We start from the raw sequence: 27,902 nt of genomic DNA on the forward strand, positions 1-27,902 counted from the left end.
TACATGGAAAACCCGATAGACTCCACCAAAAGTCTGCTAGAACTGATATGTGAATTCAGCAAAGTCGCAGGATACAAAATCAATGTACAGAAATCAGTTTCATTCTTATACACTAATAATGAAGCAAGAGAAAGACAAATCAAGAAACTGATCCCATTTACAATTGCACCAGGAAGCATAAAATACCTAGGAATAAACCTAACCAAAGTTGTAGAAGTTCTGTATGCTGAAAACTATAGAAAGCTTAGGAAGGAAATTAAAGAAGATACAAAGAAATGGAAAAACATCCCATGCTCACAGATTGGAAGAATAAATATTGTTAAAATGTCAATACTACCCAAAGCTATCTACACATTCAATGCAATCCCAATCAAAATTGCACCAGCATTCTTCTCTAAGCTGGAACAAGCAATCCTAAAATTTGTATGGAACCACAAAAAGCCCGAATAGCCAAGTAATTTTGAAGAAGAAGACCAAAGCAGGAGGCATCACAATGCCAGACTTGAGCCTCTACTACAAAGCTGTAACCATCAAGACAGCATGGTTTTGGCACAAAAACAGACACATAGACCAATGGAATAGAATAGAGACCCCAGAATTGGATCCACAAAAGTATGGCCAACTAATCTTTGACAAAGCAGGAAAGAAGATCCAATGGAAAAAGACAATCTCTTTAACAAATGGTGCTGGGAGAACTGGACAGCAACATGCAGAAGAATGAAACTAGACGACTTTCTTACACCATTCATAAAAACAAACTCAAAATGGATAAAGGATCTGAATGTGAGACAGGAAACCATCAAAACCCTAGAGGAGAAAGCAGGAAAAAACCTCTCTGACTTCAGCTGCAGCACTTTCTTATTGACACATCCCCAAAGGCGAGGGAATTAAAAGCAAAAATGAATGATTGGGACCTCATGAAGATTAAAAGGTTCTGCACTGCAAAGGAAACAATCAACAAAACTAAAAGGCAACCGATAGAATGGCAAAAGATATTTGCAAAAGATATTTGCATATCGGACAAAGGGCTAGCATCCAAAATCTATAAAGAACTCACCAAACTCCACACCCGAAAAACAAATAATCCAGTGAAGAAATGGGTAGAACACACGAATAGACATTTCTCTAAAAAAGACATTCAGATGGCCAACAGGCTCATGAAAAGATGCTCAACATTGCTCCTCATCAGGGAAATACAAATCAAAACCACACCGAGGTATCACCTCACGCCAGTCAGAGTGGCTAAAATGAACAAAATCAGGAGACTATACATCCTGACAAAGATGTGGAGAAATGGGAACCCTCCTGTATTTTTGGTGGGAATGCAAACTGGTGCATCTGCTCTGGAAAACGGTGTGGATGTTCGTCCAAAAAATTAAAAACAGATCTACCCTATGACCCAGCAGTAGCACTGCTAGGAATTCACCCAAGGGATACAGGAGTGCTGATACATAGGGGCACTTGTACCCCAATGTTTATAGCCGCATCTTCAACAATAGCCAAATTATGGATAGAGCCTCAATGTCCATCAACTGATGAGTGGATAAAGAAATTGTGGTTTATATACACAATGGAATACTACATGGCAATGAGAAAGGATGAAATATGGCCTTTTGTAGCAACGTGGATCGAACTGGAGAATGTTATGCTAAGTGAAAGAGGTCATACAGAGAAAAAGATACCATATGTTTTCACTGTTATGTGGATCCTGAGAAACTTAACAGAAGACCATGGGGGAGGGGAAGGAAAAAAATTAGATAGGAAGGGAGCCAAAACATAAGAGACTCTTAAATACTGAGAAAAAATGAGGGTTGATGGGGGGTGGGAGTGAGGGGAGGGTGGGTGATGGATATTGAGGAGGGCACCTGTTGGGATGAGCACTGGGTGTTGTATGGAAACCAATACGACAATAAATTTCATATCAAAAAAAAAAAAAAGGAAAGAGAGGAGGTGAAGGGAGGAGAGAGAAGCAGATGAGGACCGGGAAGGTAGGAGGGGGAAGTGAGGGAAGAGGGGGAGGGGAGAATAGGGAGAAAGATGGGGAGTAGAATGAAGAGGTGGAGGAAGGGAAGGGAGGAGAAGGAGTATGGAGAGTAGGAGGGGAGGGGAGGAATGAGAGGGGAGGAGACATGAGGGAGGGGAGAAGAGGAGGAGGAGGGGAGGGCAGAGAATGAGGGAGGAGGACAGGGAGGGGAGTAGGGGTGGGGAGGTGGAGGAGTAAGGAGAGGAGGATTGGGAAATGAAGAGGAGGAGGGGGAGGGGAGGTTGGAGAGGTGAACACCAGGAGGAGGAGGAGGGCGAGGGAAGGGGAGGGAAGCCAGACATTAACCGCCCCTCTCCACCCCACCACCCCCCACCCCACCCTGGCTCCATAGGAGGTAAGGGAGAGTTTCCTCCCTATACTCATGAGAGCCTTCTCGGGACCAGAAAGGCCCACACAGAGGGTTGTGGGTAAGAACCACCACCAGGCACTGGATGACCCAAGCCCTTGCCTTCCCCAGGCCACAAAGACCCCACACAGAGGTGTGTGGGTAAGGACAACCACCAGGCACTGGATGACCCAAGCCTTTGCCTACCCAGGACCACAAAGGCCCCAGGCTGAGGGTTGTGGGAAAGAACTACCACCGGGCACTGCATGACCCAAGCACTTGCCTTCCCGGGAACACAAAGGCCCCATGCAGAGGTATGTCGATAAGAACTACCACCAGGAACTGGATGACCCAAGCGCTTCATTGCATTGACACCGTGGTATTTCTCTGAGGACATCTCACCTTTCCTCCCCGCTCCAACCACATGGCACCTGCACCGTCCGCCTAAGGGACGCCCCCCCCCCCCCCCGCTGCTTCTTTCCCTGGAGGAGTCCCCGAGGATCTTCCTGGTGGAGGCACTGCCCTCTTGTTCACTGAGGTCAGTGCAGGAGACGCAAGGACCTCTCGGAGATCACATGACAAGGGACCTAATGTGCAGAAGGAACCCTCCCATTGTAGGACTGGAAGCCAGGGAGCCAGAGGAGGGGGTACGTCCTGCAAGGGGGTGGCCCAGGCGGTGCCTGCGGCCAAGCCATAAAGTCCCAGTGGACTTGGAGAGCTGAGCCAAGTACCCGTGATGGGGTTGGGGGAGGGCACACACCAGCTTAAATGCTGGGAGGACCCAAAAAGACTCTGTGAACACAGCCCAGGGCAGGAAGCAAGAGGCTGGCGTGTGGCAGGGGCAGGTGGGCACGGGGTGGGGGGGGGGACGGGGAGGGGCCCTTCAGCTCTCCTAGGGCCTCTGCCCTCTGTAGGACAGACCCCTCAGGGAGCCAGGCTCAAGGCAGGTGCAGGTGCGGTTGGACCACACAAGCTCACTGGGTCCTGGCGCATCCCTGGAGCAGGGTGCTGGACTGCACACGCATCCCTGCAGGGGGCGCCCAGGAGCCTGCAACTTGGAGATTTCCCTTCTACCTTATGTGTTTTCCATTTGTTTTTTTCTTTTTTTCCAGCTGCGGTGACATTCCCATAACACAAAGTCAACCACATTGAAGTGAACGATCCAGTGACATGCAGCACACTGACACAAGCTTGTACGGCCACCACCTGGATCTCGTGCCAGAACAAACCCCCGAACTGCTTTGTGGTTATATTTTCCCCCTCATCCCCACTGCCTGACAACCATCAATCTGCTCTCTGTCTGTCCGCATGTACCTGTCCTGGACATGCCATGGCAATGGGACTGTAGAAGTCTGGGGCCCCCTGTGTCCTTCCTTCCACCTGCACTCAGGGAGCCTGTCCCCATCTGGGGTTTATCCCTGCCCCTGAGGGCCTTGGTTGCTCTCTCCAGGAGCTCTTCCCACTCAGGTAAAAGGCTGCGGACCATGTGCATGCTCACCAAGGACCACTTGTCCAGGTGCGCCCACCTTCAGGATCCATTCCATCACGGCTGCCAAACCCCTTAGGTGCTTCCTCTAATGTCACATCCCCAGTCCTCCATCCTGACTCAGAAGTATACCCAACCTGGGTTTTAGATGATGTCATTATCCGCTTAAAGCAATGCACGGGAGATGAAAATGAGTGGCAGCATAACTCTTCGTATTTATATAGAACAGGGGAGCAACTTGATTACCAAATAGTTCGCTCTCCTGATAGGAACACAGAGGACGGTGTGGGTTGGCAGCATCAGTCCCTGTGTGAGCACGGATTTGGAAAGGGGACACAAATCTTCAGTCCATAACATTCTGCTGAATTCAACCAAATATCCCACCTCCAGGAGGGACGGAAACTTTCCCTGTTTTTTTTCCCTCCAAAACTCTCCCAGAAAATGTGCAGACTTTTGGGTCAACAGGAGGGAAGAACAGGTAGGGTTCAGGCCAGTGTCTTACTCACACAAGGGGTAATGGGGCTGAGTGTTCTGAGCCCAGCCCAAGTCAGGTCCCCAGTGAGGAAAGACTGTCATGGCCCCAGACATGGAGGAGGAGGTGGCCTGATTTCCTGCACAGGAGTCTGGGGTGGGGGGTGAATGCTAGAATTTGACCAACTTCAACCTGAACATGAGAAACTTTCCCAAAGGGACCAGGCCCAGCCTGTCCAGGACTGGAGGTGTTTTGATAATGCAGAAACTTTATCTGAGTCCCCCAGCCTCTGCCCTTGGCCTGGATCCTCGCACTCAAGAGCCAGGTCTCCACCTAGGGGCTCCTGGCACCAGCCCAGACAGCCATCCCCACCCCGCGGGTTCCTTGCTGGGTCTTTCTCTCTCCCCTTATCTCCTGCTACCAGGGCCTTGCTCCCCAACACTCAGTGTGTTCAGTTCTGTCAAACACACCCTTTAAGAAGCCCTTGGTTTATTTATTTTTTCTATTGCACCTTCCAGAAAGGCACAGTTGGTCATTTTTCCAGAAAGTCCTAGGATTCTACAGAAGCTGGGGAGCTCAGCCGCTGCTCTCTCCTATCACGTCTGGAAGACTTGTTCTACACCTTCCTGGAACTTGTGGAGAAGTCAAGCGATCCCCTCAAGGCCACAGAATCTCCCTGGGAAGCCCTACAGCCCTACTACTTGGAAAGGTGAGTACTTTCTATTTTAAGGGCACTCATCCACATGTCTGTGTTCTCCACCCCTCCCCTATTCTTGAGTGACAGGGAGACCCCAGAGGCTTTCACCAAAGGAAGACAAGCATGGAAGAGAATGAGGGCAAGTGCCAACATACCTCCTCATGCCAGTCCTGCATGAGGAGGTGCTGGGCCGAATCGCCCAGACCAGCACATGTGGTTCAGAACACTTGTTCTCAAAGCTGAGTTCATAAATATAAATCTTTGGAGCATGCTGGCCTCAGGCCATGTCTGTCTAGGAGCCCTCTGGCTCGAGTGCTCCCTCCTCCAACTGCGAGTTTTCTTGGGCTGTAAGGGGGTCAACAGAGGTACTTATGGCCTTGGAGTCACCCAACTAGGGGGTGGCTTTTTTCTCCCAGTGTGCTCATGTTCCATGACAGAGCACAGCCAGAGGTCGGGCAAGGCTCCTACACAAACAGGTGAGGAGACAGAGCCCGTTCACAGGAGGATGTGTCCATGGTGTTTTGCAGACACATGGCCACAAGAGAAAGGTCATCCACAAGTAGGTGGACACAAGAGCAGGTGGCCACTGTTGTGTCTCTGTCTCTAGGGTAAGCAACTTGTGCAGGAGTAAGTGGGGCCAAGATAGTGAAAAGGGACCTTTCTCTCCCCTAGCCATGTTTCCTTCACTTCCATTAGCCTCCCAGTGTTGACTCATCCCCCACCAAGACAGAGAGAGAGAGAGAGAGAGAGAAAACAAGAAAGAAAGACAGAGAGAGATAGAGTAGGAGAGGGAAAGAGACAGAGACAGAGACAGACAGGGACAGAGAGAGAAACAGGGAGAGACAGGGAGAGAAGCTGGGAAACACAAAGACAGAAACTGAGACTAACAGAAGCAGACAGACAGACTGGAACAGAGAGAGACAGAGGCAGAAACAGAGACAGAGACAGAAACAGAAACAGAGAGAGACAGAGACAGAAACCAAGAGAGACGGTGACAGACAGAGATAGACAGAGACAGAGACAGGAACAGAGAGAGACAGAGACAGACAGAAACAGAAACAGAGAGAAACAAAGGGAGACAGAGACAGAGAGTGACAGAGACAGAAAAAAAGGAAAGAGAGAGACAGACATAGTTGGAGAGAGACATAGAAACCAAGAGAGGCTGAGATACAGAGAGAGACAGACACAGAAACGGAGAGACAGAGACAGAGACAGGGAAAGACAGAGATGGACAGAGAAAGAGACACACAGACAGAGACAGACAGAGGCAAAGACAGAAATAGAGACAGAGACAGAGAGAGATAGAAACAGAGAGACAGAGATAGAGACAGAGAGAGAGAGAGAGAGACAAAGATAGAAACAGAGGGAGAAAGACAGAGACAGAAACTGAGAGAGACAGAGACAGAAAGAGAGTCAGAGACAGAGACAGAGACAGACAGGTACAGAGAGAAACAGAGAAATAGAGAGAGACAGAGACAGAAACCAAGAGAGACAGAAATTAACTCAGTCCTGCCCTGTCTCCAGTGTCTGGGGCTCAGGCCTCTCTGTCTCCAGCAGCCATGGCAAACACACAAGGTCGAGACATCTTTCCACCCAGCTGCTCCATCATCTTCCTCCTCCTGCAGCTTCTGTCCTACAGCCTCTCTGCAAAGGGTAGGAGAGCTCCCCATGTCCCTTCCCCATGTTAGGAGGGAACCCCATGCATGGACAGGAACACAGTAGAGGGCTGAACTTGATCCAAGCAGTCTTTCCCTAGGGACCCTGGGCACCAGCATGGGGTGGTGGTAGGGAACCTGGGTGTGGGTGGGTGTCCCCTGGGCGTGGGCAGGGGAAGACACTGGGCACAGGTTGGGGGGGGGGACCTTGTGCCCGGTGGGGTGGATGGCCCGTGGTTTCCTCTCACCTGGCCTAACCCATGCTTTCTGCTATGACCACATAAGGGAAAGCCGATTTCTCTGTCTCTGGTCCCGGCCAACCGGTCCTGGCTATGGTGGGGGAAAGTGTGAAGCTGCAATGCCATCTGTCCCTCAATATCAGTGCGGAGGACATGGAGGTGAGGTGGTACAGGAAGGAGCCGTCCCCAGCCGTGCACCTGCGCAAGAAAGGCAGGGACATGCCTGAAGAGCAGATGTGGCAGTATAAGGGCAGGACGACCTTCTGGACAGCTGGCCTGGCCCACGACCAAGCTGTGCTGACCATACACAACGTCACCGTGTTCGATAATGGGACCTTCCACTGCAAGTTTAAAGAGAGCACAGGGTCTGCAGAGGCCACCCTGTGGCTGAGAGTGGCAGGTGAGGGTTGCTGCTGGGGCTCCTGACCTTCTCCTGGTCTGCCTGAGACCTTTTCCCCCAGCTGCAGATCGTCCCATTATGACCCTGGCCTGGGCGCTTCCCACAGCGGGCGCTAACGTGTTTGTGGCAGCCTGGGCGCATTCCACAAAATGCACTTATGTGTTTCACAAGGACAGGTACATTCAGGACACCTGGTTCCTTTTCAAAGTTACCCCCACTGTCCCGGAGAGAGGGGTAGCAGAGGTAGGGATGGGAGGACAGAGGCAGAAAGAGATACAGAGAGGAAAAGACACTGATTTTGCAATACAGGAAAGGTATTTGATCTTCCTGGGCCTTTTCTGTTTTGTTCTGTGGTTTCTCAGAAGAGAGTAGCATATATGGCATGTAAATATTACACAGAGCAAGTAGTCTGAAAAACCCTGATATGCTGGAAATTTTCAGGATCTGTGCTTTTCTGTCAGAAATGGTAATGGTTGCAGAGGCTGCAAAGCCTGTCTCTTCCCACAGGGCTGGGCTCTGAGCCCAGAATCCAAGTGCGAGCTGGCCGGGATGAAGGTATCAGGGCAGAGTGCACCTCGGAGGGCTGGTACCCAGAGCCCCAGGTGGAGTGGAGAGACTTCAGGGGACAGACCCTACCTTCCACGACCAACCTCACAGTGTCGCCCACAACGGGCCTCTTTGCGGTGGTGTCCAATGTGATTGTCTGGGACAGGGACGTGGGGAACCTCTCTTGCTCTATCTCCAACCCCCTCCTCCAGGAGAGGATGGAGGCCAAGAGCCACCTACCTGGTGAGTGTTCTGCTCCATTCGACCTCAAGATCTCTGAGCACCCCAGACAATCAGTAGTTAATATCCAATACTCCGCATAGTTCCTTGTGATGAGACCTTGTGAGATCTAGTCTGTCAGCTTCCAACTACACAACACAGTAGTTAACTATAGTTTCCATGCTGTATGTCACCTCTCTGGGACTTATTTTATAACTGGAAGTTTGCACCTTTGACCCTTTTCACCCATTAGCTTCCCGATCTCTCACCTCTGGAAACCACCAATCTGTTCTCTCCGTCTATGACTAGGCTTTCTGGTTTTCTGGAGGTTTGGATGGTGTTTTGTTTCATTTTAGATTTCACTTATCCGTGAGATCCTACACATTTTTCCCTGTCGAACCTCACTTAGCAAAGTGCCCTCAGGTTTGGATGGTGTTTTGTTTCATTTTAGATTTCACTTATCCGTGAGATCCTACACATTTTTCCCTGTCGAACCTCACTTAGCAAAGTGCCCTCAGGTGCATCCATATTATTGAAAATGCCTGTATTTCCTTCTTGTTTATAGCTGAATAGCATCCCTTTGTACAAATATATATATTTTTCTTTATCCTTTCATCCATAGGTGGACACTTGTGCTGTTTCCGTATCTTGACTGTTGTAAATAACACTGCAATAAATGTAGGGGTGCATTATCTTTCTCAGTTAATATTTTTGTTTTCTTTGGATTAATACCCAGAAGTGGATTGATGTGGTAGTTCTATTTTTATTTTGGGGGGGAACGTCCATCATCTTCTCCACAGTGGCTGCACGGATAGCTCCTTTCGTATTAGCAGTAAACAGTATTCCCTTGTCTGGATGAACCGCAGCCTGTTTATGCATTCACATTCTGAGGGACACCTGGGGGCTTCCAAGTTTCACTCTGTATAAAATTTTCCTTCTAAACAACCTCAAGTTTCAGAAAATTTGCAGGAATGATACACAGAATGCAGACCCACTCAGTATTTAACCTTTTGCCATTTGTCTACCATCTCTCTCCTGTGTGTCTGTCCATGTCTGTCTGTACAAAGGCACACACATGTTTTCAGGTCATGTCAGGTTAGTTCACAAGCACCTGCCCCCTGACCTATGAACCCTGTGGCTTGTGTGCCCTAAGAACACAGGTGCTCTCTTACCCTGGTATTCTTGCCTCCCCAAACTCTCTTTTAGGTCAGGTGCCCAAAAGTTTCCCATCAATGGCGTGGAGGGCAGTGGTGCCTGTGATCCTCATTGTGGTGGGGCTTGTAGCAGCTGTCTTGTGGCAGGAGCCACTTGTCTTTTCTGGAAACATCAGAGGGACAGGAATAGGGTGCAGCTGGAAGAAGAGAGACTGAACAGAGAAGAGGAACAGCTGTCCCAAGGTAAGCAGGCCCCAGTGGGACAGACGTGCCCCTTCCAGCCAGGGCACTCGTGTGGAGCCCTGCATGAAGGCTCTCCTTCGTGCACCCTCAAGCACAGGAGGAATGGGAGAGACCTGCCCAGGCCCCAGCTCAGGGACTTCCCACCTACCATATGCCCAGTGAGATCCTCCATCACTAAGAGGTGCTTGGCTGCTCTTCACTGGGTGACTTGGGGAAGACTGGCGGGTCTCTGCTGTGGAGACAGATGTGAGCTTGAACCTGGGAAAGTCTATCAGTCGAGGGTGATGACAACATCCTGAAAATGCTCAAGCAACAAATACAGCAGCAAGCCTGTCACCTGAGAGGATCTTGTTGTGAGCGCGGGGATCATCATCAGTGTGGATCATTCCACTCGCCTGTCTGCTCTCCTCCCTGCCTCCTGTGTCCTTGCTCATAGCTGTCAGGCCCCGATCTGGGGAACAGGTCAGAGATGTGTCTTTATGACAGACATGGGAAGGCTGGGCCATCAGGCTACGCCCCACAAAACCTTTCCCTAGGAATACAGTGACCTGGATTGTTTTTTGGGCACTGAAGAAGGGATATTTGCTCTTCCTTTACAGGGTCCCTGCGAGAGCTCATTACATCCTGTTTTGACTTAGCTTCACAGAAAATGAGCTTTCGCCCCATCTGGTCAGTGCAAACCCTACAGTTTCACATCTTTCTGTTTCATTTCAGGCTGGCCAGAGGACATCATCTATGGTGAGGACCATGCTGGGGGCTGGAAGGGCCTGCTCCCTGCATGTGTGTTTATGGGTGCATGTGTGAGTGCATGTATGTGTGGGTGTTACGTGTGCATGTTGTACATTTATGTGCTCATGTGTGTGTGCATGTTATGAACATATGTGCATGTATTTTCATGTGTGTGTGCAGTGTGTACAAGTATGTGCATTTGTGCATGTGTGTTCATGTGTGCCTTGTATGCACATGCACTCGTGTTTCTGTGTGTATGTGCGTGTGCATATGTGTGCTGTGTTTGCATGTTGTACATCTATGTGCATGTGTGTGTTTGTGTGTATGTGTGCACGTACATCATGTGTATGCACATGGGCTCATGTGTATGTGCACGTGTGTGCACACATGTGTGATCCATTCTATTGCAGAGTGCAGAAATGCTGTGCTAAATGCTGGTTCCATGGCTGTAAACACCAAGTTTAGCTGCCCTGAGAGACCTTAGCTCCTGTTTACTACCTGAGGGACAGACAGGCTGCAGAGCCTGGGCAGCAAGAGAGCCAGATCTTCTGAGGCACAGTCACTGTGGGGGACACTGTTAACACAGAGAGTGCAGAGCCAGGACACCGTCTCAGTGGGAAGTGTGGGGTGTGTGCACAGGGTCCTGGACAGAGAATGGTGACACACAGGGAGCCACCTCCGCTGCTCTGGGATGGCCTGTGTGCACAGGGTCCTGGGTAGAATGGGGACACACAGGGACTCCCAAGGAGGCATGGTTCCACCTCCATGCAGGAGCATAGGTGGGGACCCTAACCCCTAAATCTGATCCTCTCCTCTTCCCGCAGTGAGCCCATCCCTGGACCCTGACACTGCAAGCCCCAAGCTCGCTCTCTCTGAGGACAGGAAGACTGTGAGGCAGCTGTTCTTTGAACAAGAGCTGCCCGACAACCCAGCAGATTCAACCGGGACCCCTGTGTGCTGGGTCGGGAGCAGTTCTCAGCTGGGAGGTATTACTGGGAGGTCCAGGTGGGGCACAGGAAGACCCAGAACCTGGGCATGTGTCTGAAGAGCTTGGATTGGACGGGAAGGATCCTCAAGGCCCCCCAGCACGGACTCTGGGCCCTGGAGCTGTACAAGGAGGGGTTCTTGGCACTTGCCTTCCCAAGAGTTCGCCTGCACCCTTCGGAGCCCCTGCATCGTGTGGGCGTTTTCCTGGACTGTGATGCAGGCAGAATCTCCTTCTACAGCATGGGCAATGGATCCTTCGTCTACGCGTTCTCTGGACTGTCCTTCTCGGCACCCCTGAGGCCATTCTTCTGCCTCTGGACACACGACCCCAGCCCCCTAACCATCTGTTCAGAATGGCAGCCCCCAGAGGCCTTGGGGCCTCCTCAGGCTGAGGGACAGGACAGGTGGGAACCCTCCTCCAGCAAGACCCATGATCTCTCTGCTCCAGCCTGTCACCAATTTGGGGGAGATGTATCCATTCTAAGTCCCAGCTAGATCACATACAAGGGTGAACCTTTCTGGATGATCCTGTGTTATCTCCACTTTCCTTCCCTGTAAAATACTGACAAAATATTATGGGCTGAATCATGTCCCCTCCAGTTCACATGTTGAAGCTCCAACCCCCAGGGCCTCAGAATGGGGCTATATTTGGAGATGGGGTCTTTACAGAGGTGGTTCAGGTAAAAGGAAGTCACTAGGGTAGGCCCTGATCCCATCTGATCCCATGTGACTGGGGTCCTTAATAGAAGAGGGGATCAGGGCATAGACACACATAGGGGACAACCGTGTAAGGACACGGGGAAGAGATGGTGTGTGGACGCCAGGGAGAGAGGCCTCAGGAGGAACCAGCCCTGCCACACCTGGATCTCATGCTTCCAGTTCCCAGGACTGGGAAAAAAATAAATGCGTTGTTTAAACCTCCCAGTCTGTGGTATTTGTTACAGAGACCAAGCTGACTGTTACACCATATCATTACATGCTGTGGGGTGATTTTCTGAAATGAATTTGGGGCATATGTTTAATGTTGAGCCTAGTGCCAGACATGAAGTAGTTGCTCTGTGAATACTAGCCTTGCTCATTTCCTCCTCTCCCACCTTCTTCCTGTACACCCCCCTCTCCTACCTACCCACTTCCCCTTCTCCTCTACTCTCCAACACTCACAAAGTCCTAGTCATCTGGTCTACCCTGGATGCCATTGTCTTCCCACCCCATGGCAGGTCGGTGCAGACAGAACTACATTGAGGTGAAGCCAAAGATTCCAGGGCTCCCTAAGTTTGGTCAAAATCAAATCAGGGCATGTAGGCAGAGAGAGTAGCCTAGACACAAGTGGGACATGGAATCAAACAAGGCATGTACATGGAGGCAAGGTAATACTCAAACCACCACCAGAAGCCACTTCCATCCTGCCTGTGATATTTACAAATGGCATACTGGATAAAGGGCTAGTGTCCAAAATCTATAAAGAACTCACCAAACTCCACACCTGTAAAACAAATAATCCAGTGAAGAAATGGGCAGAAAACATGAATAGACACTTCTCTAAAGAAGACTTCCAGATGGCCAACAGGCACATGAAAAGATGCTCAACGTCACTCTTGATCAGGGAAATACCACACTCAGATACCACCTCACGCCAGTCAGAGTAGCTAAAATGAACAAATCAGGAGACTATAGACACTGGAGAGGATGTGGAGAAATGGGAACCCTCTTGCACTGTTGGTGGGAATGCAAACTGGTGCAGCCACTCTGGAAAACAGTGTGGAGGTTCCTCAAAAAAATTAAAATAGATCTACCCTAGGACCCAGCAATAGCACTACTAGGAATTTACCCAAGTGATACAGGAGTGCTGATGCATAGGGGCACTTGTATTCTGATGTTTATAGTAGCACTTTCAACAATAGCCAAATTATGGAAAGAGCCTAAATGTCCTTATAATTGTTTTAAATTTTAGTTCAGACATCTTACTTATATCTGTATTTATTTAATCTCTCTGCATAATTTCTTCCTGTTCCTTCTTTTGAGGTGAATTCCTCTGTTTTCTCCAATTGTCAAGGTAATATAAAAAACAGGGATCCAGAACCTAGGATCATTTGGTCTGATAGATGAAAAAATAAATATAAAATAAAATAAAGTAAAATAATTTACACAATTGCTTTCTGTATCCATGGGAAATTTGCTTTTTTTTAATATCCCATGGGGAAGAAAACATAAATGCAGCGGAATTCTATTTTCTCTAGAGCTGAAGCTTTGAGGCACTCTATGATCAGTAGACTTGAGCTGTGCGAAGGTTTTGTGTTGGTCCTCTGGTGAAGGGGCTGTGTGCTGATTCTCAGCCAGACTTGCCATAGTGCAGATGCACCTGCAGGGCCCAGGGTGGTGGGCCTTGTTGTAAGCTACTCCAGCCTCAACTTTGTGGGGCTATTATTCTCACTGAAGTTGGTTATTACAGATGGGTGGGGTGAACATGGCATCGCCCTGCTCTCTTGTCCCCAAGAGCAGAGAGTCTGTGCCCACCACTCTTCAGGAAGCCCTCACAGAAGAGCAAATAATCACCTATCTTGTATCTCTGACTTTAGCCAGATCCCTGCTTTCACCCTGCCTGCTTCTGATCTATCTACCTGTCTCAGCATAGCACTCCTGTGTTTTATCTCAGGCACATGGCTGGGTTTCAAACCTCCAAATTGTAGAGATCTCATGGTGTTCTGATCTTCTGGGGGAGATTCTCACTGCACTGTGGCCATTGCTGGCTTGTCCCACAAATTGGTTGCATAACTACACAGTGGCTTGGAGTTTATGGTAAAGAGAGCAGAAATCTGACACCAAGGCTCACTGCCCTCAGCGAGCATCCCTGTTCTATGTTAGTGAACAGGGAAGCCCAATGGCACCTGCTAGATCCTTTGTCACCTGACAGGCAGTGCCACCTCTGCCAAATGAACTCCAAGCAGGGAAACTGCTTCTTCCCATGTGACCCAGGGGATCCTCAGACCACACTGCTTGCTCCTGGTCCTGTCCTCCTTTTCTACCAGAGCACCATAAGCCCACCAGGCACGACCCTTCCAATGGTGTGGATCCCTGAAACCTAAGACTCTGTGCTCTGCTGTTTGTAAAAACTTGTGATGTTCAGCCCCTCTCCTTTTCCCGGTGGGTTTGGGGAAGATGTTTTTTCTTGTGCAGTTCCCTTTCACTCTTTCTTTCTTTCTCTCTTGCTCCTCTCTCCACAATCAAGGCTCCCTTCCCATCACAGCGCCCTCAGTCATCTCTCCCCCAATAAACTATGCACACCTTCTACCTTCCACAATGTGGTGGCTTTTTTCACCTATAGTTGTGTATTTTTGCTTTCTCAGTCCTCAGATTGATTTCTTGGGTGTTCAAATGATTTGATATTTGGGGTTTCAAAATGATTTATCTAGCTGTGTTCAAGTAATGAGGCAAGCTTAGAGTCTCCCAGCTCCTCTGCCACCTTAACTCTGATCTATAAGTTCTTTATATATTTCAGATACTAACCTTTATCAGATATATCATTCGCACGTATCTTCTCCCGTTCTGTAGGTTACCTTTTAGTTCTGTTGATAGCTTCCTTCACTGTGCAGAAGCAGAAGCATTTTATCTTGATGAAGTACTAATAGTTCATTTTTGCTTTTGTTTCCCTTGTCTTGGGAGACATATCTAATCAGAAATTGCTATGGCTGGTGTCAAAGATGTTGCTGCTTGTGTTCTCCTCTAGGATTTTAATGATATCATGTCTCACATTTAGGTCTTATTTTTTTTAACGTTTATTTATTTTTGAGAGACAGAGAGAGACAGAGAATGAGCAGGGGAGGGGCAGAGAGAGAGGGAGACACAGAATCTGAAGCAGGCTCCAGGCTCTAAGCTGTCAGCACAGAGCCCGACAAGAGGCTGGAACCCATGAGCTGTGAGGTCATGACCTGAGCCGAAGTCTCAGTTGCTTACATGACTGAGCCACCCAAGCGCCCCTCACATTTAGGTCTTTAATCCATTTTGAATTTATTTTTGTATATGGTGTAAGAAAGTGTCCGGTTTCATTCTTTTGCATGTAACTGTCCATTTTTTCCCAACACCATTTATGAAGAAACAGTCATTTTCCCATTTGATATTCTGTCTTGCTTTATCAAAGATTAATTGTCCATATAGCTGTGGGTTTATTTCTGGGTTTTGTATTTTGTTGCATTGTTCTGTGTGTCTATTTTTGTGCCAGTGCCATACTGTTTTGATCACTACAGCTTTGTAGTGTGACTCGAAGTCCAGAATTGTGATGCCTCCAACACTGCATTTCTTTTTCAAGGTTGCTTGGGCCATTTGGGGTCTTTTGCTGTTCCAAGATTTTAGAAGTGTTTGTTCTACCCTGTGAAGAATGCTGGTGGTTTTGATAGGAACTGAATTAAATGTGTAGATTGTTTTGGGTTGTCTAGACATTGTAATAATATTTGTTATCCTGATTCATTATCACAGAATGCCTTTCCATATCTTTGTATCATCTTTTATGTCTTTCATTAGTGTTGTATACTTTTCAGAGTACAAGTCTTTCACCCCTTTCATTAGGTTTATTTCTAGACATCTTATTGTGTTTGATGCAATTGTAAATGGGATTGATTCCTAGTTTCCCTTCTGTGGATTCATTATGGTATGTAGAAATGCAATAGATCTCTATGCTGATTTTGTATCATGGGACTTGGCTTTGAGGAAGTGTTCTCTTTGTGCACATCCCTGTGCACTCTACTCTCTCTTATCTTTCTCCTGACCAGAGCTCCCTCCCTTCCACCGCATCTGTGATCTGTTTCTCCCCCAAACCATATCTCCACACTTCCTACCTTCCTTGATGTGACCTCTAGTTGTGCAGTTTGATCTGTCAGTCCTCAGGTCAATTTCTTGGATATGCAGAATGATTTGATAGTTATCCAGCTGTGTTTGAGGGATGAGGCCAGCCCAGGGTCCTCCTGCTATGCCATCATCTGAGCTCACCTCCAGAAAGCAACTGATTTTTGTTTACTCAGATAATAATAGACATATATAGGCAAAAAAAAAAAAAACTAGGTAGTACATCCATACAATTGAATAGTGTTCCACAATGAAAAGAGATACAGAGATAATACTTCATGTGTCATGTATGAACCTCAAAAATGCATTATATGAACTGAAATAATACAGATATCCTATATCATTTTCACCGAATAAAGTGATCCGTTAAAAAATCACGGTTTCAAAAAAGAAAGTAGACTGTTTAGGGATGAAAGTGAAAATATTCTAAGCTTATCGTGTTGTTATGATTGTAATAGTCACTACAAATTTCAAAAGCATTGAATTGTGTATTTAACATCTGTGATTTGTACTTAAATTATATAGTAATATGTCTATTAAAATAAATCCATATGTATATTTATGGCATTGAACTGATTATTTTATGCTTTTTTTAGATTTTAGTTTTTTGTGAAAAGAATACCTAACATGAAACCAACCCTCTTAACAGAATTTTAAGAGTACAGTGAATTATTGTTGAATATAAGTAATATGTTGAACAGAAGATTTCTTTCTTTTAATGTTTATTTATTTTTTAGAAGAAAGAGAGAGAGAGAAAGCATGAGCAGGGGAGGAGCAGAGAGAGAGGGAGACACAGAATCCAAAGCAGTCTCCAGGCTCCAAGCTTTCAGCACAGATCCTGACACGGGGCTTGAAATCACAAACTGTGAGATCATGACCTGAGCCAAAGTCAGATGCTTAACTAACTGAGCCACCCAGGGGCCCCTGTACAGCAGCTTTCTAGAGCTTATTCATCTTGATTGACTGAAGTCTTGTGCTAATATGCTTTTGGGGTCATATCTATGAAATAATTTCCATGACCAAAGTCAAGAAGATTTTCCCCTTTGTTTGGTTCTAAAGGATTTACAATTTTAGGTGTTTTGTGTCAGTTTTAGTTTACAGTTGATTGTGGTATCAGAATATAGTGCAATTTAATTCATTTACATGTTGATATTAAATTTCCAAAACAGTATTTGTTGAGGAGATTATCCTTTCCCCATTGTATACTCTTACCCCTCCTGTCAAAGATCAGTTGACTCTATATGTGTGCATTAATTTCAGGATTCTCTTTGGTCTGTTCTGTATGTCTAAATGCCAGTGCTACACTTTAGCCTTGTAATATATGTTGAAAAGAGGAAGTGTGATTCCTCCAACTTTGTTCGTTTTTGTCGAGGCTTATTTGCATATTCATTATATGTGATGGTTGCAAATAACTTTTAAGTGTATTTATTTATGTCTGTAAAAACAAAAATCATGGGGTGGGGGAGCACCTGGGTGGCTCAGTAGGTTCAACACCCAACTTTAGCTCAGGTCGTGATCTCAAGTTCATGAGGTCAAGCCCCATGCTGGGCTCTGTGCTAACAGCTCCCAGCCTGGAGTCTGCTCCAGATTTTGTGTCTCCTTCTCTCTCTGCCCCTCCACTGCTCATGCTCTCTCTCTCTCTCTCTCAAAAATAAACATTAAAAAGAGTCATTGGGATGTTGATAGGAATTGCACTGAATATGTAATTTACCCTATTAGTATGGATATTTTGACAATATTAATGCTTCCAGTTTATAAACACAAGATATATTTCCAATTACTTGTGTCCCTTTCAATTTCTTCAATGTTTTATAAGTTTTAGTCTGTAGTTATTTTCCTCCTTGACTAAGTTTATTCACTAGTATTTTATTCTTTTTGATGCTGTTGAAAATGGGATTGTTTTGTGGTCTACTTTTCAGATATTTCATAAGATTTGAGGTGTTGATCTCGAATCCAGAAACTTTACTAAATTCATTTATTGGTTCTAATTGTGTGTGGTCACTTTGTGTGCATATATGTAGAACTTTTTAAGCTTCTTCAATTTCCTGGTTAACCCATTCATTTTTTAGCAGTATATTCTTAACCTCCATGTATTTGAAGAGCTTTCCAATTATTTTTCTTGTGCTTGATTTCACGTTTCATAGTGTTGTGATCTGAAAATATCCATGGTATGATCTTTATCTGTTTGAACCTGTTGAGGGCTGATTTGTAACCCAAAATATGATCTATTCTGGAGAATGTTCCAGGTGAACTCAAGGAGCATGGGTATTCTCCTGCTTTGGCATGAAGTGTTCTGAACATATCTGTTAAGTCCATCTGGTCCAATGTGTCATTTAGAGCCATGGTTTCCTGCTTGGCTTGATTTTCTGCTTAGATGATCTGTTCTTAGATGTTTGTTGTAAGTGGGGTGTTAAAGTTACCTACTATTATATTATTGTCAATGAGTGTCTTTCTGTTTGTTAGTAATTGATTCATATATTTGTGTTCTTTCACGTTGGGGACATAAATATTCACAGTTGTTAGATCTGGTTGTTGGATAGACCCCTTTATTATGATATAATGCCCTTCCTCATCTCTTGTTATAGTCAGTGTTTTAAAATCTACTTTGTCCACAGTTTATTTTTTATCCATTACACTGCCCTCTGTATTTTGATTGGAGCATTCAGACCATTTCTGGTTAAAGTAATTATGGATAAGTAGGTACTTATTGCCATTTTGTTAATTGTTTTCTAGAATTTTTTGTGGTTCTTCTTTGTTCTTGTCTTCTCTTCCTTTTTTCCCCTTGTGATTGATGATTTTCGGTAGTGTTATGTTTCACTTTCTTTCTCTTTATTTTTTATAAATTTTTAACATTTATTTACTATTGAGAGACAGAGAGACACAGAGCATGAGCAGGGGAGGGCACAGAGAAGGGGAGACAGAGAATCTAAAGTAGGCTCCAGGCTCTGAGTTGTCAGCACAGAGTCCGATGTGGGGCTCGAACTCACAAACCATGAGATCATGACCTGAGCTAAAGTGGGATAATTAACCTCCTTATTCTTTATTGTCACCCCTCTTTATTCTTTAATGTCTCTATTATGGGTTGGGGTTTGGAGTTACCATGAACTTCATATAGAGTACCTTCACTATATAGCAGTCTATATTAAATTGATGGTCACTTAAACACTTTCTAAAAGAACTTTTTCTTACACCTCCCTCCACGTTTTATGTGTGTTGTCATATTTTACAATTTTTGCTCATCATTTTCTCAAATTATGATACTTTATTTTCCACTCAAAGAAGTCCCTTTAGGCTGTGGAAATAGTATGGAAGTTCCTCTAAAAATTAAAAATAGAACTGGTGGGTGGGGATATAGATTAAATAGGTGATGGGGATTAAGGAGGGCACTTGTGATGAGCACTAGATGTCATATGAAAGTTTTGAATCACTAAATTCTACATCTGAAACTAATATACTGTATGGTAACAAACTGGAATTTAAATAAAAAATTAAAAAATAAAATAAAAATGGAACTACCATACAATCCAGCAATTGCACTACTAGTTATTTACCCAGAGAATACAAAAATACTAAATCAAAGGCATAAATGCACCTCAATGTTTATAGCAGCACTATCTACCATAGCCAAACTATGGGAACAGCCCAAGTGTCCATTGACTGATGAATCAATAAAAATATGATACACACAGACACACACACACACACACACACAAGCACACACACACAGTGGAATATTATCCACCCATAAAAAAGAATGGTATCTTGCTGTTTGTAATGACCTGGATGGACTAGAGAGTTTTATGCTAAGGGAAATAAGTCAGAAAAAGACAAACACCATACGATTTCACTTATATGTGTAATTTATGGAAAAAAAAAAACAAGCAAAGGGGGAAAAATAGAGAAAAAGTTGTAAACCAGGAAACAGACTGTCAACTATAGAGAACAAACTGATGATTCCAAGAGGGAAGGTGGGTGACAGGATGGGTTAAATAGGTGATGGAGATTAAGGAGTGCACTTGTGATGAACACTGGGTACTGTATGCAAGTGTTGACTCAGTATATTGTACACCTGAAACTGCTATTACACTGTGTATTAACTAACTGTAATTAACATAAAAACTTTTTTTAAAAAGGTATTCCAGGGGCGCCTGGGTGGCGCAGTCGGTTAAGCGTCCGACTTCAGCCAGGTCACGATCTCACGGTCTGTGAGTTCGAGCCCCGCGTCAGGCTCTGGGCTGATGGCTCAGAGCCTGGAGCCTGTTTCTGATTCTGTGTCTCCCTCTCTCTCTGCCCCTCCCCCGTTCATGCTCTGTCTCTCTCTGTCCCAAAAATAAACATTGAAAAAAAAAATTAAAAAAAAAAGGTATTCCATTTATCTTTTCTTGGAAGGCTGGTTTTGTGGTGATGAACTCCTTAAATTTGTGTTTGTCTCAGGAAATTTTCATCTCTCTTTCAATTCTGAATGATAACATTGCCAGGTAAAATATTCCACATTGTAGGGTTTTTTTTTTCCTTTCACCTCTGGCTATATTATGCCACTTCCTTCTGGTCTACAAAGTTCCTAGTAAAAATCAGTTGATGGTCTTATGAGGTCTCCTTTGTATGTAACTGGTTGCTTCTCTCTTCCTACTTTTAATAATCTCTTTTTAACTATTGACATTGTAATTATTACATTTTGGTGTGAAACTAACCTCTACAGTTCATCTTGTTTGCAACTCTTTGTACTTCCTGAACCTGGATTAACTCTTTCCTTACCTAGATTAGGGGATTTTTCAGCCATTATTTCTTCAAATAATTTTTCTGCTCCTTTCTCTCTCTCTTTTCCATCTGATATTCCATAATATAAATGTTTGTTCACTTAATGTTGTCCAAGAGTTACCTTAACCTAATTCTTTTTTTTCTTTTTGCTGTTCATTTTGTGTGCTTTCCATTATTGTGTCTTCTAGGTTGCTGATCCATGTTTTTGCATCTATTGATCTACTGTTGATTTCCTGGAGTGTATTTTTTATTCCAATTATTGTATTCTTCAACTCTGATTGGTTGTTTTTTATCTTTTCTATCTCAGTTGACATCCTTTCTGAGTTATTGCACTGTTCTTGGCAGTCCAGTGAGTATCTTTATAATCATAACTTTTTTTGGAAGTATAACTGGGTATTTAACATTCAAAAGAAATGGTGTGCTGTATAAAAATAATTTTCTCTTGGCAAGTGGGACTTTACTTTTGAAATTTTGTGGTGTAAGGTTAAACAAGCCTTTATCACCATTTCAACACTGTATTTCAAAACAAACCTAGAAGTGTTTTGTACTCATTTGGTCCTAAGATGACAGACAGATTGATGGCCCCATTGAGGAGAAATGATGTGTATATTCTCATAGAATAAGGTGATGTCACCATTCAATGGAATGTCTCCAACCCCTTGCTCTGTTCCCTGGGTGCACATGTGTATGTATGGACATGTGTGGGGAATGTACATTCCATCTGGTTAAATATCTACATATTCGAACAATGGCGAAGAACTGTATAATCATAACTTTAAACTATTTTCAGGCATATTGCTTATCCACATCGTATTTACTTCTTTCTCTGAGATTTGTTTTGTTCTTTTGTTTGGAGCACATTCGTCTGTCTCCCAACTTTGCTTGACTTTCTCTTTTGTTCTGTGAATTAGGTGCATCAGTTACCGTCCTAAAATGGAAAGAATTGTCTTCTGTCCTCTGTGTAAATTGGGTACTTGGTGACTTCAGCTGGCTGGCTGTACCAGTGTGTAACATGGGTTGGGATTACTGGAAGTCTGTGATGGGCCTGCCCTGGTAGGATGGCTGGAGCTGAAGTGGATGTGGGTCAGGGCATCCCTAATACTCTTCATACAGAGGGTACTCTGACAGGACAGCTAAAACTGAAGTGGGTATGTGTGAGGGTGATCTTGGGGCAATCTCTTCAGAGGGCACCCTGGCAGGATAGCTGAAGTTAAAGAGTTCACAAAGCAGGGTGTCTCACATCTTTCTGTGCAGACGGAACCCTGGTGGGGCGGCTGGACCTGAGACAGGGCAAGGGTATTCCCAGGTGCTCTGCACAGCGGATACTCTGGGGCTTGGCTGAAGCTGAGGAGGGGCAGGGACAGACTTCCTGGGCTTCTGTGTGAATGGAGGGTGCTGGTAAGGTAGCAGCAGATGAACTATGTGCAAGCCAGGGTGCTCTAGGCCTCTCTATGCAGAGGGTAACCTGGTAGGACAGCTGAAGGTGAAGTGGGTGTAAGCTGGGTAGTCCTGCAGTGCTCAATGCTGGAGAAAACTGGAGCCGAGGCCAGCATGGGCCAGAATGTCCTAGGGTGCTCCTGGTATGGTGGTTGGAGCTGAAGCAGGGTGTGGGCTGGAGGTTGCTGAGGTGCTTCATTCAGTCAGTCCCCTGACAGGGCGGCTGGAGCTGACACAGACATGACCCAAGTGGATCTCGATCACTCTTCCCCCTGGCATGTTGTAGCAAGCCTTCTGCAGCCTAAGTGGTGTGGGCTTGGAGTGTTCTGGGTGCTTTGTGCACGTGTCACCTTGGCATGACAGTTGGAGGTGTACTGAGCACTGATCAGGATTGTCTCCATTGGTGCCGTGCGGGCACCACCTTGGTGGGATGGCTGGGACTAGCGTGGGCTAGAGGCTCAGGCCACTGACAGCCCCTGGATCCTGCTTCCATCCATGCCATGAAGGTGGAGGGAGAATGTAAACCATGGTGCTCACCAGCCGCTCCACACAGAGAGAGTTCCAGTAGGTCCCTGCTGTTTGGCAGGACTCAAAGGCTTGCCCTTCTACATTCTAAGGGCTCCTTAAACCATGGATTTCTTTTCTGTGCCCCAAGACAAACAAGTCTGCTCATGTGCTATCACTCCTCACTGCAGTACACAGCGTCAGGGGTGGGGGTTCTCTTCATTACCATGTCTCTCTCTCATACTCTGTGTGGTCTCTGTATGTTTTGTTGTGGCGAAGCTGTTCAGTTAGCCCTCAGGTCTTCTTCAGGAGGAATTGCTCTATAAGTAGGTGGAGATTTGGTGTCTCCATGCAGGACGTGAATTCAAAGTCTTCCTACATTGCCATCTTGGACTGGACCTCAAACACAAAGACTTTTGAACACCATGTAAGATTCAGGTAGTTTTTAATGGTTGAAACTCTAGGGTTCTCCAACCAGCACATACTTTGCATGAAATAACATTTTAAGTCTAATATTTACCTAGAGGGTCCAAAGTGAACCCCCTAAAGGATCAAGAAGTGAACATATTTGATGATGGATGAAGGGCCATGCACTGTTTGGTAGGAAAAGTGTCAAATTAGTGGCCAGATATCCCCAACCCAATGAGTGTAAAAATAAACATGAGAAGAAGAAATGTGTGTTCAATGTTAAGGGAAACTGATGAAAATCCCAGATGAAAACCGTTTTCAGCTCTCAGAGAGCATTCAGCTTCTAATCAGGTTTTAGCTCCATTGGACATGGCATTATAGGAAAGAACTGAAGGAGGGGGGAAAAGAGCAACATCAGGAGTTAGGGTCCTTCAAGAAAAAAACTTAGATAAGACCTTTTTAAGAATAATAAAAATGGTGTTCTCAGATGATGATCAATATCCACTTTTCATATAATTTAGAATCCCTGGGTTAATAAGAAGACACAAGTAAGTGGAGAAACAGAAAGGAACAGTAAGTTGTAGAAAGAAGGTGACTTTTTCATTTAACTTATCATAAATCAGAACACAATGTGAATGAAAATTTTAACACCCAACCCTGTCATGTGGTGCTGAGATTTCAGGAAACGGTGACTTATAGTGTCACCTCCGACCTCCAAAGCACTGGGGTTGAATTAGGGCACAGCGGTCACTAAATGCAAACTGGCCATCAGTGAAACATGTAAGTTTGCATCTTTCTCATGAATACGAGAGCCAAGATCTTTGCCTTTGTCCCTCACTGTTCTGACAGAAAGCCTACCCCAGTAAAGACTTAGAACATGAATTTCAATGTCGTCTCCTATTAGGGTAATGACAGCAATGAGTGAGAAGTGAAATATACTTGGGAAATGAAAAGCAGCATTTTACACAAATAGAATAGATTAAAAAATAAGAATAGACTAAATGCATCTCATATAATCCTGGTGACCCTGGTTTCATGAAGTTAGATGTATTAATGAAAAGTCACAATACCAAGCATGTTTCCTACTGTATGCTCTGGCCAACAGAGCGTGAATAAGTACTCTTGTTCTTTACAGGTATTTTGAAGGTATTTTGAAGAGGGCAAACATCACCATTATTGTAAATGAAACACACACAAAAAGAGCCAAGGCGGGGCGCCTGGGTGGCTCAGTCGGTTAAGCATCCAACTCTTGGTTTTGGTTCAGGTCATGATCTCACAGCTGGTGGGTTGAAGCCTGCATCGGGCTTCATGCTGATGGTGCAGAGCCTGCTTGGGATTCTCTGTCTCCCTCTCTCGGCCACTCCCCTGCTCAAGCTTTCTCTCAATCTCTCAAATAAAATAATTAAATAAGCATTTTTTAAAAAATAGCCAACGAAAGCCCAGAGAACACAGAAATTTTGGGTTTCCTAGTATTGGTTCTGAGACCACTTCCCCCAGCCCTGAATGAGGGGGGGCACTTACATCTCCAAGAACTAGGAATATCACCAGTGGGAAGTGTTTCCAGCCATGCCCACAGCACATCCATTCCTTGTACCCCGCCACCTCACCCTTCCTTTATGTCAGAAGAGCCACTGATCCCCAGGAACCAGTGCTCTCAGCAGCACTGAGGAGCCACTGCTCCTCAGCAGCCCCCAACTCACAGTCACTTGACCCAGAGATGTGGGACCATCTGTCCAGCATCTAGTGTCTATAAGGCCAAATTTGGGATCTTTCTGGATCCTTCCTGAAGGGGGAGTGGGGACCTGGGAGGCCCTGTTCCATCAGGATCTGAACACTGATGCTTCCACTGATCTTCTCCCCAAAACCCCATGCCAGAAATCCCCAACCTCTGACATTCCATTTGGGAGAGATTCACTTGGCTGTAAGACCTCTCTTTTGGAAAGATTTCTCTTTCCCTAAACTCTATCCTCTCCTGAAGCAATTCCCTAGTTCTTTCCCCAAGCCTTGCCTTAAGGCAACAGAAATAAACCCCCATTTACAAGTTTCCAGAGAAGCTCAGGGGTTACAGGTGGTATTCTTTTCTCAGCTATGTAACAGTTCATTGTGTTATCATCTGAAGGATCAACCTAGGACGACTCTGCTTCCACTGTCACTTGGCTTCTTAGCAGAATTCGTTTCCTTATGGCTGCATGACTGAGAGCCCCAGCTTCTTACTGAATTTCATATGGGTCCACTGTAGATCTGAGAGGGCACCTGAAGTCTCCTGACATGGCATGTTTCCTAGTCCAGCAAAGGGTCTATCTCTCCAGGGTACTAAGTCCTTCCTTATATGATGAATTGTAATCACAGGGGTGTCTTCTTATGGCCTTTGTCGTATTAAATTGTCTAGAACAAGTCACAGGTCCCTCCACACTCAAGAAAACTGACAGTAGAAGCCACCAACTGGGGCAATCCCATACATTTCCAGACACTGAAAACAGTCCTGGGAGGACAAATTTACCCCAGTAGAGAACCACTGCCCTACTCCATAGATGTCCATACACACAGTCACAGGCAGCCTTTCTTTGTAACATAGTTTGGGAAGGTCAAAACTCCTGCACCTTTCTACTTTTTGGCATGTTACATAAAACGGAGTGAGCATCTTTTCTATGCCTTGGAAAATTGTCATTTTCCTCCTAGTTTTGAATCAGCATCCAACCTTTTATCTTTTGCATTTTAAATGTTGTGACATATCTCTGAAAATTACTTTAATGTGAATACTTTTGGTCGCATCAATTACTTCGGGATATCTCCACCTTTTTGTCAAAACTGCTTTCCTTCATTATTTTGAACGTGCTATTTACACTGAGTTCTTCTGGATGGATGTCTGGAGACAACTGAACCTAGGTTATGTCCACATTCCCATGAACAACTGTGTTTGTATGAGTCCACTTACATTGGATTTTAATCTAAACTCTCTTTGCATGTCTTCACTGCACTTGAATCTCCGTTGACCAATTTCCTCTTTGGAAAATCCATTTTGCAAAAATTTTGTGGACTCATCACTAAGCATCAAAGGGGACAACACAACTACAAGCTTTTCTGGCTATGTGTGAATTTAATAACAGATGCACAGTGACCAATCCCCAACAGACTTTGAAAGAAGCAACACGATACGTCAGGGAGAGTGATGCTCATGTTATTTACATACTGTGGTAAGTTATGTTTCTACTGTTGTGTTGTAGGGGCACCAGTGTTTTTCAACAGAGCCATCATGAATGAAAAGTTTATATAATACAATTATATGCTCACCGCATCTATATTTTCAGAATGCACAAAGGCAAAATGCTGAAACCAGTAGAAAATATATATGCAAATGGATGAAAATAAGAAAAAAAATTACCACAGACAACAAATGAACCAGAAATTTTTCCTATGAGAATATCCTCAGAAAGACTCTACAGAATACATGAAGCTCTGCACCACTGCCTTCACTAGGAAGGATGTGTGATGACAGGAAAGTAGAAATAGCATTAATGTCCAAGTGTCACAAAATGAAATAGGATAATTGCAAAATATGTTCATTGATAAAGCACTGTCTCAACGTTAAATGCAACTAAATTAATGTGTGTTCCTAGGAAATTACTCTGAATATCAGAAATAGTGAAGAACAAGAAGGTTTATAAAACTATACATATAATAAAATGTATAATTTTAAATTATAGTTTAAAAAATAATAGGGATTGTAAGGACACCTTGAAATGATTACAAATTTCCCCCATGGAGATAATGAGGATGACCTAGGATGACAGATAAAGAGGACTCTAATTTCTACCTATAGATGCATTTCTTATTAAAACTGAAAAGAATCTATGTTATGATACTACTTGTAAAATTATTTCTGGATTGTGACTATGTGGGTAATTGACTTTCATTTTTATTTTTATGAAATTTATTTTATTTATTAAATTTAGAAAGTGGAAATGCTAGAAGTAGGGAGAAAATAACTGTAGAAATATATCCAAGCAATAATCAGTTATTAAACATCTGTATGAAAACAATTTCTTCCCCAATTTTTTTCTGTTCATTGTACACTAACATTTTCTTTCGCTACCAGTAATAAAATCAGTATGTCAGCATAAATCTAAATTACTTTTTTTTTGGGGGGGGGGAATCTAACCCTTTATTTCACTTCAAAAGTTCAGCTTTGTTTTGTTTTGTTTTTTTAAATGTGAAATTTATTGTCAAATTGGTTTCCATACAACACCCAGTGCTCGTCCCAACAGGTGTCCTCCTCAATACCGATCACCCACCTTCCCTTCCCTCCCACCCCCCATCAACTTTGAGTTTGTTCTCAGTTTTTAAGTGTGTCTTATGTTTTGGCTCCCTCCCTCTCTAATCTTTCTTTTTTCCTTCCCCTCCCCCATGGTCTTCTGTATCAGCAGGTGGAGAATTTCCTTTAGTGCCTGAGCCTGTGGACAGTGTGGAGGCCACAGTTATGACTAGTGCCTCCCAGCATCTCAGTGTTTTGTCCAAACATCAGGTGATGATGTACTTGTGCCTAGGGGCAGTCTGGTAAAGAAACACAGATATAGAGGTGAGAGTTGGGAGGGCCCCCAAGGATTTCCAATGGCATAGGAAAAAAGGAGGAAAATGCAATAAAATGGAACAGCCTGAGATAATAATGTTAAAGTTCAAAGCTCCTCATAAGGCTAAGGATGCTGTTTTTTTCTGCATGTGTGTGTGTCTATGCATTGGCCTCATTCATTATGTTTTTAAGGTTT

General features: G+C 44.8%; 1 protein-coding gene across 1 annotated transcript; it reads left to right on the forward strand.

Moving 5' to 3' along the window:
- The first annotated feature begins 4,952 nt into the window (after positions 1–4,952).
- Positions 4,953–12,120, forward strand: LOC124514289 (butyrophilin-like protein 10). The gene is given in 9 exon segments (XM_047082309.1): positions 4,953–5,036; positions 6,582–6,677; positions 6,965–7,318; positions 7,826–8,107; positions 9,290–9,369; positions 9,372–9,480; positions 10,195–10,218; positions 11,034–11,132; positions 11,135–12,120. Coding segments are annotated over 8 exon segments (1,599 nt in total). The 5' UTR covers positions 4,953–5,036; positions 6,582–6,583; the 3' UTR covers positions 11,692–12,120.
- Positions 12,121–27,902: the final 15,782 nt, after the last annotated feature.

This window comes from Lynx rufus, unplaced genomic scaffold (genome assembly GCF_022079265.1).
Source record: "Lynx rufus isolate CCGP_SWC_20201006 ecotype Redwood Valley unplaced genomic scaffold, mLynRuf1.p SCAF_1, whole genome shotgun sequence".
In the NCBI taxonomy this organism is placed as follows: domain Eukaryota; kingdom Metazoa; phylum Chordata; class Mammalia; order Carnivora; family Felidae; genus Lynx; species Lynx rufus.